Source organism: Rhinoraja longicauda, chromosome 5 (assembly GCF_053455715.1).
Source record: "Rhinoraja longicauda isolate Sanriku21f chromosome 5, sRhiLon1.1, whole genome shotgun sequence".
Classification (NCBI taxonomy): Eukaryota; Metazoa; Chordata; class Chondrichthyes; order Rajiformes; family Arhynchobatidae; genus Rhinoraja; species Rhinoraja longicauda.
Window position 1 is genome coordinate 16447065 of NC_135957.1, and position 14884 is coordinate 16461948.

Consider the following 14884-nt stretch of genomic DNA (forward strand, 5'->3'; position numbering starts at 1 on the left):
AGGGCAGGGGGGGGCACAGGGCAGGGGGGGGCACAGGGCAGGGGGGGCACAGGGCAGGGGGGGGCACAGGGCAGGGGGGGCACAGGGCAGGGGGGGCACAGGGCAGGGGGGGCACAGGGCAGGGGGGGCACAGGGCAGGGGGGGCACAGGGCAGGGGGGGCACAGGGCAGGGGGGCGCACAGGGCAGGGGGGGCACAGGGCAAGGGGGGGCGCACAGGGTAAGGGGGCGCACAGGGCAAGGGGGGGGCGCACAGGGCAAGGGGGGGGCGCACAGGGCGGGGGGGGCACAGGGCAGGGGGGGCACAGGGCAGGGGGGGGCACAGGGCAAGGGGGGGCAACAGGGCAAGGGGGGGCACAAGGCAAGGGGGGGCACAAGGCAAGAGGAGGACAGGGAAAGGGGGGGCACAGGGAAAGGCGGGCACAGGGAAAGGGGGGGCACAGGGAAAGGGGGGGCACAGGGAAAGGGGGGCACAGGGAAAGGGGGGGCACAGGGAAAGGGGGGGCACAGGGCCGGGGGGGGGGCAGCGATGGAGGGCACGAGGCAACATTCACTATACCTCCCCCCATGACTCCGTACAAAGACCCTGACAGTCTTTTCAGGTGAGGCAGAGGTTCACTTGTACCTCCTCCAACCTCATCTATTGTATCCGCTGTTCCAGGTGTGGACTTGTATATATCGGCGCTACCCAGCACAGGGCAAGGCGATCGTTTTGCTGAACACTTCTGCTCAGTCCGCCTAAACCTACCTGATGTCCCGGTTGCTAAACACTTTAATTGCCCCTCCCATTCCCACATTGACCTTTCTGTCCTGGGCCTTCTCCATTGTCAGCACAAATTGGAGGAACAGCACCTCATATTTCGCTTGGGCATCTTACAGACCAGCGGTATGAACATTGACCTCTAACTTCAAGTAACCCTTGCTGTCCCTCTCTCCATCGCTCCCTCTTCCCAATTCCCTGACCAGTCCTACTGTCCCTGACTACCTTTTAACTGTTTGCTTTGTTGTTACCTTCTCCCAGCTAACAAATATCTATTTTATATTTGTCTTGATCTCCATTCCCATTGTCCTGCTTTCACACCTTACATTTCCTTATCTATGTATGTCCCCCTCCCCTGACATCAGTCTGAAGAAGGGTCTTGACTCAAAACGTCACCCATTCCTTTTCTCCAGAGATGCTGCCTGTCCCACTGAATTACTCCAGCGTTTTGTGTCTGTCCCAACTTCAAATTTCATTTGTCCATTTCATGCATGAATGCGAGGATGGGCCACACCTGTGCCAAATATAACAACCCCTAGAGTACCTGATAACCAGATTTTTCCTGGTCCTTTAGAGCAGCAGTGGGATTTCTCTCTCACAGCACCAAGACCAGATTCAATCCATATGGCTTGGCTCTATGCAGAGCCTGATGCACACACACACACAAAAGTGGCCATCAGGATGAGGGCAATGTTGGACACGCTTTTACCCCTCCCTTTGTCTGTGGACTTATGTACCATGACCCGTCAGACCCACCAACCTGTCATCTCTGGAACAGGTTATCCACCTCTCTAAAGCTGTGCTGTAGCTGGCAGAAAAATCTCAGGCAACCTTGTGCTGTTCAGGGATACCATCATCTACATGTGGGGCAAAGGGTTGGTCGCCTGCCTGGTCAGCTTGGATCAGAAGGCTTTTGATAGTATATAACACATGCACATGATGGATATGCTCTCCAAAATGGGCTTTCGGGAGGGAATCAGAAATTGGATCTAACTGCTCTAATCACATCTTCCCATCTTCACCCATTTCCGCCTTCCACCACTTCCTCCGCAACTCCTTGGTTCACTCATCCCTTCCAAACCACCCCTCCCCAGATACTTTACCCTGCAACTACAGGAGACGTAACATCTGTCCTTATACCTCCTCCCTCAACTCCGTTCAGAGACCCCGACAGTCTTTCCAGGTAAGGCAGTGAACCTCTGTTCACTGTGCCTCTTCTAACCTCAGCTACTGCATCCAGTATTCCATATTCAAGGACTGACAAATCTCCCCGGTCTCATAAGTTAATAAATTCTAATAGCAGAATTAGGCCATTCGGCCCATCAGGTTTACTCTACCATTCAATCATGGATGATCTATCTTTCCCTCTCAACCCCATTCTCCTACCTTTACCCCATAGTCCCTGAAACCCTTACATTGTCTCCATTTTCAGATTGTAGAAGACAGTGGAAAAAAACACGAGGTTATTAGAAGAATATATTTAATGATTCAGGAAATATTCCTGATACACTTTTTTAAACTACTTTAGGCCCAGAACCAGGTCCAGTTTTCAAAGGGCAAATGCAAAACAAATTTCAATAATGTTTATATATTTTCCATGGACAACCTCTGTAGGCAAATCTTTGTACTATATTCACACAGGTAAAACTAAAATTAGCTTTCATTTTTGTGAAAAACATTCAAACTGTGTGTCAGGTGCAGAGAGTCATTCCTGCAAGCAATCCGAGAGCTTTGTTGCTGAGAAGTATAACCATGTAGCCCATTATCTACAGATACACTAGCTGAAGGCAAGGATACAACTATATCCCCTTAGGACTTGAATATTTGCACCTTTGCTTTTTGGAATTTTTAGTTGACCAAAGTAGCATTTGAAGAGATAAAGTCTGAATTTTAAAAAAAATAAACTGCTTTATTTTATACCAAAGGAACATTTAGCAATTGAACTGATTCATTAATTCAAATCAGCTTCTGTGGATCAACAGCTTTGTAGCTCTCTTTCATGCCACTGTGCATCTTATATCCATTACCTCACAAACAAAAGAGAAAGAATGCCAACAAAGAGTCAGTCATTCACCACGAAACAGGCTCTTCGGCCCAACTCGCCCAGGCAAATCATTCACGCCAATTCCATTTGCCTGTGTTTAACCCATATCCTTCTGAACATTGGAAACCAAAATGAGTAACAGGCAACAATAACCGTAACATAACACAAAGAACACCCTACAGGGACTGGTTTTTCCAACCAGATGCAATCAGTGCGAGGAACACCACCTAATGACTGCACATACTTGGCAATTGAATATATGTATCACATGGGGCAGAGCATATCTCGACTGAATCACAGTAGGTGTGGCCAGAAGCAGCTGCCTAAAATGCAACACACACTCAGCTTTGTAATAAAATGTCATTAGCACACATATAGGAAGTGCATGCAAGATCAACAACTCATCTTGAAATTAGGATAAAATCTCTGAATTATGAATACAATGATTTTTTATTTATATAGGTCATTTGTTTCAAAGAAACTGTGAGATAAACTTTCGGAGATAAAGGCGAACTGAGTAATCCTATGAAACAGTGTATCATCTATTCCAAATTACAGGGCTCAACCGATCATGAACAAAGCAGCATTATCAAGTCAGAGCTGCATTTATACATATTAACCACAAAATATTCAAGTAACATACATCTCACTTATGCACAACAGAAACGCTAGAAGTCAATACAGCGTCCCCTTCGCTCCCAGTCTCCATAACGAGTTGGTTCTGGGCCTCTTGGCCCATCCTTTTCCTTTGTGACTGGGTTGATGTTCTCAGGAAACCCTAGAAAACAGAATATCAGCTGCTTAATTTCCTATTGTGCAACAAACTGTTCTCCAGAGGATGGCTGTGCAAACAAGAGATATGACAGGTCAGAACACATGGTTTAGAACAGTCTGATTCTGCTCTGTCATCAAGTATTGAAGCCTAATCTTTAAGGTATTTGCAGCCAGAGTTGGGAGTTTAAGGTGTATTGGAACAAGATGTGAAATTGAATGATAAATTTAGCATTGATCACAAAAATTCCAATACTGGCATAAACATCCAATTTATTTGTTCATTTATTTCCTGAAGAGAAGCCATTTGTTTAAGTTTATTATCATATGCACAAGTACAGTGAGGCACAGCTACAATGAAAAATCTTGCTTGCAGCAGCACCACAGGCATATAAACTCAGAAAAATACACGATAAATAAATTATACATAAATCACATTAAATTCTAAAAGAAAAACTTTGCAAAATCATAATTTGAAAATAATAAAAATCAAGTTCAAAGTAGGGCAAGGGGTGGGCTGCAATGTTCTATTGTCAAGATGGGGTTAGAGTTGTGTAGGATGGTTCAAGAACCTGATCATTGTAGGAAAGTAGCTGTTCTTGAATCTCGTGCTGTGTGACTTAAGGCTCCTGCATGGCAGCAGTAAGAAGAGCACATGGCCCAGATGGTGGGGATCCCTGATGATAGATGCCACCTTCTTGAGGCAATGCTTTGTAGATGCGTTCAATGGAGGGGAGGGTTGTGCCCATGGTAGACTAGACTGAGTCTACCACTCTCTGGGGGCTCTCGTGGAATTCCCATATCAGGTCACAATGCAGCCAGTTAGGATACTTTCTAGACAACATCTATAAAGGTTTGCGTATTCAGAGACATACTGAATCGGTTTAAACTTCTAAGAAAGCAGAGATGTTTACAAACCGTCTTTGTGATTGCATCTAGGTGACGTTTTGGGTCAGGATCCTTCTGAATACTCCTTGGATATATTACACTTTTTACCCTCATCCAAATCATTAATATAGACCATGAACAAGTAGGACCCCATTACTGATCAATGCTGCACCCAGTTGTCACAGCCTTTCACCCCCAAAAGTGATTGTTGTTTGCCCCTTAACCAATCTTCAATCTATGTCAGCAAATAACCCTAATTCCATCTGCTCTGATCTTTTAAATAATCTCCTGTGACATTGTATGAGTTGTAATTGTACCCTCCTCCACTATGTCCTCTGGCAGCTCTTTTCATATACCCACCACAAAAACACGCACCTTAGATCCCCTTTAAATCTTTCCCCTCTCATCTTAACCAAAGACTTTTGGTTTTATGCTGGTTTAAACCGAAGATAGACACAAAATGCTGGAATAACTCAGTGGGACAGGCAGCATCTCTGGAGAGAAGGAATGGGTGACGTTTCGGGTTGAGACCATTAAACTTGCCTATCCTTGGAAAAAGGACCGTGACTATTTAATGGCAAAAAAAACCCTTCCATTATCACCACCTATCCAACTCTCAGGTGTGGTCTACCCTACAGACACATTTCTATAATGGCAAATAAATCAAGTCAATTTACTTGAATTTGTACTCATTTTTTTAACCTAGTTGCAAATTCTGCAGGATTTAATGCAAAAATAGAAATGCTAGAAGAACTCAACCAGTCAATCAGCATCTATGCGCAACGAAAAATCAGCCAACATCTCAAGGCAATGTTCCTTCCTTAGAAATGGGGGGTTGGAACTGGTGGGAATCTAACCAAGAAGGTCCTGTGCCTTGTGATGCTTTGCCTACTGTAAATTGGAGAAACAAGGAAATACAGAGCAGTCTGAAGACTTCAGAAGGAAACAGGCCCATCGGCTCACCGAATCCGTGCCAATGATCTCTGCACACTTATGCTAACCAACACACATTAGGGATAATTTACCATTATACCAAGCCAATTAACCTACAAACCTGTACGTCTGGAGTGTGGGAGGAAACTGGAGCACCTGGGGAAAATCCATCAGGTCACCAGGAGAACGTACAATCAGGGCCGTTTTTACAGCATTATGGGCCCCCGGGCAAAGCAGTGTACTGGGGCCCCTACCCTTACTCTCCCCCACCCCCCTTTCCCTGCCAGCCCCCCCCTGTCGTGCCGGCGAAAAGCACTTACCGAAAAGCACTTAGCGATAGACTTAGGGTGCTGCATTGTTGCGAAAAGCACTTACAGATCGCTGTGAGAAGCACTTAGTGACCGAAAATTTTGCGAAAAAAGCACTTATTGAACCTACATTTTTAAAGTAGTATTTATTTATTGCAAGTCACTTAACATACACAGACCAGCATGGGGCCCCTATGCTCGTGGGCCCCCGGGCAAGTGCCCATCAGGCCCATGCGTTAAGACGGCCCTGCGTACAATCTCTGTACAGGCAGCACCCGAAGTCAGGATTGAACCCTGGTCTCTGGCGCTGTACGGCAGCAACACCACCGCTGCACCATCGTGCAGAAGGGCTGAAATCCAAAACATCACTTCTCCATGTCTTCCAAAGATGCTGTCTGACCCGCTGAGTTACACAAGCACTTTGTGGTTGTTTTCTACGATAAGTTGCTGTCTGCAGTCCCAGTTTTGTTTTGACAGGGAATGTGGCGAAGAGCCAGGGCTGCTTAACTTGGCATCGTGTTTGGCACAGACATTATAGTGAAATGGGCCTGAAACTGTGGTGCTGTTTTATGTTGGGGGGGGGGGGAGAGGGTGAGGGTTTGTGAAGCATGGCTCTGTCATGCTGCTTTCATCCACACAGTTGCGTTAGGGTAGCACTCCTACTTGCTGTTTATACAAACCAACTCTACCGGTGATGCAGCGGTAGAGTTGCTGCCTTACAGCGAATGCAGCGCCGGAGACTCGTGTTCGATCCCTTCTGTACGAAGTTTGTACATTCTCCCCGTGACCTGCGTGGGTTTCCTCCGAGATCTTCAGTTTCCTCCCACACTCCAAAGACGTACAGGTTTGTAGGTTTACAGGCTTGGTAAATGTAAAAATTGTCCCTAGTGGGGATAGTGTCAATGTGCGGGAATCGCCGGTCGGCGTGGACCGAAAGGGCCTGTTTCCGCGCTGTACCTCTAAATTATATTTGGAGACTTTAAAGGAGATTCTGAAGCTATTCATTGTCATTAAGTTAACTATAGGTAAGATTTCACATTTCATTAAGGAACCAGTGCATTGAAGACAGATCAGTGCTAGGAACGGAAGACTCACTTTCCAGGAGATCTCCTCCCAGAGGGTCATGTTGTGGACGATCAAAGCGGCCAACAGGTGTTTCAGGCTTTTTTAATGGCTCCTTTTTGAGTCCCTCTTGGCCCACAGTTTTGGAGCTAAATGATCTCCAGGAGTTCCAGAGCGCAGAAACTGCATATGGAAGGACACCTACAACAAAGAAGTATTATTGTGAAGATAGACACAAAAGGGTGGAGTAACTTAGCGGGTCAGACAGCATCTTTGGAGAATAGGAATAGGTGACGTTTCGAGTCCTTCTTCAGACTGTGAGTCAGGGGGAAGGGAAATTAGATGTAGATCTCGTTGTAGATATAGAAACTAGATGTCAAAGATACAGCATGGAAACAGGGCCTTTAACTCTGAGATCATGCTGACCATAAACCACCCATTTACATTAATCCCATTTTAATCTCCCCACACTCCCATCAGATTTCACCATTAATCTATGCACTAGGGTCCAATTACAGTGGTCAATTAACCTATGAATCTGGGTGTCTTGGGTTGTTGGAGGATGCCAGAGCACCGAGGAGAAAAACATAGATTCATTGAAGAATATCCAAACTCCACACAGCCAACATTTTGAGGCATTAGCAAATTTGACAACCAGTGACGCAGTTTAACAGCTAACAGAGCTGCTCTCACAGCTCCAGTGACCCAAGTTTAATCCTGACCTGTGTCATAGAACTTTCTATGTGTAGTTTGCAGGTTCTCCCTCCCCCTGAACGTTAGTTATTGATCATTTGCAAAGTTAATGGATAGTTCATGAGATTCTAACACAAATGTCAAGTAATTTGTCTGCAATGGAAGGAAAGCCGGAAATTATAGTGTCCACTGAAATTGGAAAGAACCCACTGAGCCAGTACACAGCAGCCTGGACCTGCAGTGAACAGCCACTCTGACTAGACTCGGGGAAAGAAAAAAAACGAAAGAAAACACACACACGCACACGCACACACACACACCTATCTCCCCCCCCCCCCCTTAACACACCTTTACGAGGATGTTGCCAGGACTAGAGGGTCTGAGCTATAGGGAGAGGTTGAGTAGGCTGGGTCTCTATACCTTGGAATGCAGGAGGATGTGGGATGATCTTATAGAGTTGTACAAAACCATGAGGAATAGATCGGCACAGAATCTCTTGCCCAGAGTAGGGGAATTGGGGACCAGAGGACATAGGTTCAAGGTGAAGGGGAAAAGATTTAACAGGAATCTGAGGGGTAACTTTGTCACACAAAGGGTGGCGGGTGTATGGAGTAAGCTGCCAGAGGAGGTAGTTGAGGCAGGGACTATCCCGACGTCGAAGAAACAGTTAAACAGGTACATGGATAGGACAGGTTTGGAGGGATATGGACCAAGCGCAGACAGGTGGGACTAGTGTAGCTGGGACATGTTGGCCGGTGTGGGCAAGTTGAGCTGAAGAGCCTGTTTCCACACTATATCACTCCATAACACACAGCCAGGGCAGGGCAACAACCTGCCCCACCCCTCACACATCGGGCAACATGCCCCCACCCACACAGGGCAACACCACCCCTCCCCACACAGGGCAACACCACCCCTCCCCATACAAGGCAACACGACCCCTCCATACAGGGCAACACCACCTCTCCCCACACAGGGCAACACCACCCCTCCCCATACAAGGCAACACTACCCCTCCATACAGGGCAACACCACCCCTCCCCACACAGGGCAACACCACCCCTCCCCACACAGGGCAACACCACCCCTCCCCACACAGGGCAACAAAAGCATCCCCACACAGGGAACACCACCCCTCCATACAGGGCAACAAAAGCATCCCCTGCCCATACAGGGAGACACCCACCATCCCCCTCCCCCTTCTGTCCGGCCATGCCGCCCGCTGTCTCACCCCGTCGAGCCGCCACGGCCTCCCGAGCCGCCAGTGCGGCGCACAACCCGCGGCGCCCTGACATGGCTCCGTACGTCGCGCGGGGCGGGGCTACATCGGACCCGTCGCACGGGGCGGGGCTACATCGGACCCGTCGCGCGGGGCGGGGCTACATCGGACCCGTCGCGCGGGAACGACGTTGACGCCGAGGGCGGGGCACGTGATCCGAGACTATAGCACGTCATCAGTAGGCTCTTCGGCGCGAATCATGTGAATGGAAAGAAAAAGAGTCTATTGTCATCAGCAGAGTGGCGCAGCGGAAGCGTGCTGGGCCCATAACCCAGAGGTCGATGGATCGAAACCATCCTCTGCTAACGTTTTTCCTCCTGGCAAACAACGGGTGAGGGGCATCACCAGCTGTTTCGCCACATATTTTAAAGCAGCCGTGTTTCCCAGAGATTAAGTGAAGTATTTTCTCTCTAACGTTTAAAGAAAGTAGGCTGGGGTGGAGGGCCAGAATTACCACAGGGTAATCCCTTTTCTTTTCCACTCTATCTCTGATTCTGTATCTTTTCGATAACAAGAGGACATAGATTTAAGGTGAGGGGGAAATATTTAATAGGAACCAGAGGGGTATCTTTTTCACACAGAGGTGGTGAGCGTATGGAACGAGTTGCCAGAGGAGGTAGTTGAGGCAGGTGGTATCGTAACGTTTAAGAAACATTGGACAGGTACATGGATATGACAGGTTTAGTGGAATATGGGCCAAATGCATGCAGGTGTAGATTGGGCATGTTGGTCGATGTAGGCAAGTTATGCCAAAGGGCCTGTTTCCACACTATGATTTTATGACTTTATAATAAATCTCTCTCTTTCCCACTCCCCTTATGCGTTCTCCTCCTAATTGCATGTCCTTGTCAATTCTCTCCCCGTTTTACCTCTGCCCACTGTGTCTCTGTACCTTGCCCGACACATTTTTCAACATAGAAAATGGCATGACAAGGAGATAGAATGGTAAAGAATGTGTTGTCGAGGCATTGAGATTAAGGGTTCAGGAAAGGACACAATCTGCTGGAGTAACTCAGCATCTCTGGAGAACATTGAGAGCTGACGTTTCGGGTGGAGGCGCTTCTTCAGACTGATGGGGGGTGGGGACGGAAGAAGATAGTTGGAAAAGGGGGGGAGGCAGGTATAGTCAGCTCCCTGTGCTTCAATCTTATTTGTAGGCTGCCCTGTCGACCACATTACTGGGCACAATGAAGGGAGTTGCTGCTACTGTACTAAGTGCAATCCTCTGCGAAGTCGTGTTTTTGAGGGCATGCAGCGTAGGTTAATTCCCGGAATGGCGGGACTGTCATACGTTGAAAGACTGGAGCGACTAGGCTTGTATACACTTGAATTTAGAAGGATGAGAGGAGATCTTATCGAAACGTATAAGATTATTAAGGGGTTGGACACGTTAGAGGCAGGAAACATGTTCCCAATGTTGGGGGAGTCCAGAACAAGGAGCCACAGTTTAAGAATAAGGGGTAGGCCATTTAGAACTGAGATGAGGAAAAACTTTTTCAGTCAGAGAGTTGTGAATCTGTGGAATTCTCTGTCTCAGAAGGCAGTGGAGGCCAATTCCCTGAATGCATTCAAGAGAGAGCTGGATAGAGCTCTTAAGGATAGTGGAGTCAGGGGGTATGGGGAGAAGGCAGGAACGGGGTACTGATTGGGAATGATCAGCCATGATCACATTGAATGGTGGTGCTGGCTCGAAGGGCCGAATGGCCTCCTCCTGCACCTATTGTCTATTGTCTATTCCCCTGCTGTCAGGGATTTTCCTGCCTTCGGGAACTGTTGCTGTTGGTAGATGACAATAGTGCTAATTTATTTAAACAGATTAGCACCCTGTCAGTGCTAATTTGTGCTGTTTCTTTTAAACGTAGAAATTCAATGCAGTTATATTTGAACTTGACTGGTTAGAGTTTAGACTTTAGAGATACGGCTTGGAAACAGGCCCTTTGGCCCACTGAGTCCGCTCTGACCAGCAATCAGAGCACTGTCTAACACATTAGGGATGATTTACATTTTTTTTTACAGAAGCCAATTAACCTACAAAGTAGGGAGGGAACTGGAGAACCCAGAGAAAACCCACACGGTCACAGGGAGAACGTACAAACTCCATATAGACAGCACCCGTAGTCAGGTTCAAGATCGAACCCGGGTCTGTGGCGCTGTAAGGCAGCAACTCTATGGTTGCACCACTGTGCCGCCCGGTTCTGCTGCTTTCAAAATGTTGCTGCAGCAGCAGGACACGACACCACCTTCTGCATAACTTTACTTGTTTTTAGCATGACTTCAGCTGTTTCTTATGTGGTAGAAAATTTCAAATATCAAGAACTTGTTGAAATTGTACTTAAGGCCTCAGTCAACAAGTCATACACCACTGGAACAAGCACTGCATGTCAACCAAAATCGGTATACTGGGCACGTCCCGTTTGCCTACATTTGGCACAAAACCTTCTAAACCTGTTCCGATCCATATATCTGTCCTAATGTATTTTAAAGTTATAATTTTATCTGCTTCGATATCTTCCTTTGGCAGCTCATTCCAGATACAAGTGAAAAGGTTGCCCCGCAGTTCCCACTTAAATATGTCCCATTCTCACTTTAAGCCCATTCTCACTAGTTTTAGAATCCTGTACGCTGGGAAAAAGACTGTGAGTGTTCATTTTATCCATAACCCTCATGATCTGCTACACATCACTCTCGTGTCCCACAACAGCCTTACAACTGTTCCATTCTGTCTACTTTTGTGAATGTGGATTTTCAGCAATTTTTGTAACTAAAACCAAGTCATTGCCACAGACCGCTGTGGATTGGGTATATTTCAGACGGAGATTGATAGATACTTCATTGGCAAGCGTGTCAAGGGTTATGGGGAGAAGGCAAGAGAATGGGGTTGAGAGGGAAAGATAGATTAGTCATGATTGAATGGCGGAGTAGATGCGATGGGCTGAATGGTCTATGACTGATGAACTCATGAAGTACCAAACCAGACTGGCTTTGGAAAAAACCCCAACTGTCCTTGTCTATTACTGAAAGACATGCAATATCCAGTGCATTATCATCTCTTTTCAGAATCTGATCAATCAAATTGTTTCTACTTTTTTCTAAACTCCAGTGAGTGTGGGTCAAACATTCAAAAATTGTGGAAGATGGGAAAAACAAGAAAACATGGCCGAAGGGACTGGAAGTATGCTTGCTAAATCTGTTGATCATACAGATAAAGAAAATTGAAAGTAAGTTGCAAAGAGGATATAGTAATTTGGAGAGGTTAAATTAGTGGAGAAAGATTGGGCAAATGGACTATGATGTTGGAAAATGTGGAATTTTCGATTTGATGGGAAATGTTGAGAGATTGAAGGGCTAGGTAACTGGTACATGATTTTCTTGCTTAGAAATAATGTGTCATTCATTTAAGACAGGAGGTAAGTTTTTTTCTTTGAGAGTCAGAAGTCTTTGTAACTCTGATCCTCAAAGGAAGATGGAAGCAAAATGAATGTCATCATTTTAAATCTTTGGTCATATCTGTGCTCTTGACTTCCAAAAGTTTAGGACATACATGTAAAACCTTACATGCAAATTTTTTGGGGGAGCATTTTAACAGTGTTTGCTTCTTAATCTGAACTCCATAACAGAAGAATCATCAACCACAAGGGCAAAAATCACTGAAGTTACACAAGTGTCAGGAGCCCCACAATGTCTGATGCCCAACACCTCTGCAGTCAACTGCTAACGCTTGATGCTTGCCTGATATTTTGAAGTATGAATGGAAGAATTCCGCTCCGATGTGGCTCGGTTACGAGTTTCAATTTCCAGTTCTGTGGGTTCTGAGATGGCTGGAGATTGGAGTCCTAAATGGGATCTGCAGGCTCTCACATAGGAGGCAGGAAATGTTCACCTAAAAGTGCACAGATAGCACAGTTGTCTTACAGCTCAAGGGATCACAGTGGGTGCAGTTTACCTACTCCATGACCGTGTTGTTTTCCATGGGCGCTCTGGTTTCCTTCCACATGCCAAAGATGTGCTCGATGGTGGGCTGATTTGTAGATGTGCGGCTGGAGAATTGGTGGTGTGGGGGGTTGGATGATGACCGTGTGAGGGGATGGGTTATAAAAAGGGACTTTATATATGTGGCCACACAGCACAGATAGTTAAGGTGGCGATGAAGGCATCTGGGATACGCATTCGTTAGTGGGAAAACATGGGAGCATTTATAATAAAGCTTTGGTTACTCCACTGCAGAAGTACTGCATGTTGTTCTGGTTACCACACTATACGAAGGATGTGATTATACTGGAGAGGGCGCAGAGGAGGTTCACCAGGATTTGGGCGGCATGGTAGCGGTAAAGTTGCTGCCTTACAGCGGCAGAAACCCTTGATCGATCCTGACTATGGGCGCTATCTGTGCAGTTTGTACATTTTCCCTGTGACCGGCTTGGTTTTTTTCCCGGGATCTCCCGTTTCCACCCACACTTCAAAGACGTACAGGCTTGCAGGTTAATTGGCTTGGTATAATTGTAAAATTGTCCCTGGTGTGTGTAGGGTAGACTGTGGGGATCGCTGGTCGGCCAAAGGGCGTGTTTCCATGCTGTATCTCTAAACTAAAGGATGTTGCCTGGGATGGAGTGTATTGGATAGGCTGGGTCTATTTTCCTTGGAGTGGGGAAGGCTGAGGAAGGATCTGATTGAGGTATATTGGATTCTGAGGGACAAAGATAGGGAAGTGTGAGAAATTGTTCCCTCAGCAAATCCATCCAAGCTGAGGAAGAATATTTTTACCCATAAATTGGATGTGACATACTGCCTGAGGTGGTGGAGGCAGGTACTCTCACATTTAATGAATGTTTGAAATGCCAATACATTTGAATATTTGAAATGCCAACACATAGAAGACTATAGACCAGGTGATGTTAAATCAGATTTGTGTGGACAGGAGACATGATTCTGTCGGCGCTGTAATTTGGAGTAACAAACATGTGATGTAGTCTCCACACTGAATCAATGTTGAAGCAAAAGTCTGTCACAGGAGAGGGAGTGACAATTGTAAAAATCCAAGGTATGAATGAGACTTTGGTTGGAACTTCCTCTGCCAGCATGATTGTTGCTACCAACTGATCAAAACCAATTTAAAAGACATTTATTGGTATTTTTCCAAATTCTAAAAGCTCCATGTTTAAATCTTTTTGGCATCGGCCATTTTCAATGGAGCGGTCTGCTGGAGCAGCAGCATCTCAGCGGCGGAAGGGAAGAGACTCGACAAGCTGGTCAGGAAGGCCAGCTCTGTCCTGGGTTGCCCCCTCGACTCAGTGCAGGTGGTGGGAGAGAGGAGGATGATGGCTGGACAACGACTCCCACCCCATGCAGGACACTGTCACTGCACTGAGTAGCTCCTTCAGTGACAGACTCCTTCACCCCAAGTGCGTGAAGGAGAGATATAGGAGGTCCTTCCTTCCCGCTGCTGTGAGACTGCACAACCATCACTGCTCCCAGCAGACGAGTCAACAATAACAGCTAAGAACACAGAAAACTGATGACAATTTATGTATCTTTTATTTATAATGAATCTTGCTATCCACTTTGCTGCTGTAACACTGTAAATTTCCCCAGTGTGGGACGAATAAAGGAATACATTATTTATGTTAAAATATTCTTAGATAATGCAAAAGGCTGGAGATTTGCTTTGTTTTGCTGTTTCCATCATTTGCATGCAACTTACTTGAGGCGTTAATTAAGATAAGCCAGTGAACATGCTTTATAAGAATTACTTAATGACCTTGTAACCTTTATTGTGGTAAAACAAGAATAGGAAATGGTACAGGTATGTAGTGTCTATTCTTATTAATTTTTTGCCTAAGTTTATGTGGATAAAAATACCAAGGAGTGTGGCTCAGACGGTCTATCAATGCCTCTCATTTTCTATACTTCTATTAGGTCTCCCCTCTGCCACAGATGGTCCGGGGTGGGAGGCGATGGATGGATCAACATTTGTACAATTTCTCGTAGCTAATAGCCTCTAATCCAGGCAGCTTTCTGACAAACCTCTTCTACATCCTTCCTATAATGGGGTGACCAGAACCCCACATAATACTCCAAATGAGGCCTAACCAAAATTTTATAAATTTGCAACATGATCTCCTGACTCTTATAATCAATTTCATGACTCTGA

At 46.1% G+C, this 14884-nt stretch overlaps 1 protein-coding gene and 1 non-coding gene across 2 annotated transcripts; one reads left to right on the forward strand and one right to left on the reverse strand.

Annotated features, from left to right (window-relative positions):
• Positions 1–3233: 3233 nt before the first annotated feature.
• sdhaf4 (succinate dehydrogenase complex assembly factor 4) lies at positions 3234–8808 on the reverse strand. Its single transcript, XM_078400008.1, has 3 exons — positions 8689–8808; positions 6798–6965; positions 3234–3580 (listed from the first exon to the last, which is right to left on the reverse strand). The coding sequence occupies exons 1-3, from the start codon at positions 8750–8752 to the stop codon at positions 3471–3473; spliced, it is 342 nt and encodes a 113-aa protein (XP_078256134.1). The 5' UTR covers positions 8753–8808; the 3' UTR covers positions 3234–3470.
• A 161-nt stretch (positions 8809–8969) lies between these two features.
• trnam-cau (transfer RNA methionine (anticodon CAU)) lies at positions 8970–9041 on the forward strand. The gene has a single exon. It is a non-coding gene; the product is annotated as a tRNA-Met (tRNA).
• Positions 9042–14884: the final 5843 nt, after the last annotated feature.

What these genes read in the sequence shown, in the direction of transcription:
- sdhaf4 (XM_078400008.1), bottom strand. Translation starts at nt 8,752, where the DNA reads ATGTCAGGGCGCCGCGGGTTGTGCGCCGCACTGGCGGCTCGGGAGGCC. An exon ending in GGCCGTGGCGGCTCGACGGG is followed by an intron (nt 6,966 to 8,688) that starts GTGAGACAGCGG and finishes TCTTTGTTGTAG; the next exon opens with GTGTCCTTCCATATGCAGTT. An exon ending in GGGAGGAGATCTCCTGGAAA is followed by an intron (nt 3,581 to 6,797) that starts GTGAGTCTTCCG and finishes TCTGTTTTCTAG; the next exon opens with GGTTTCCTGAGAACATCAAC.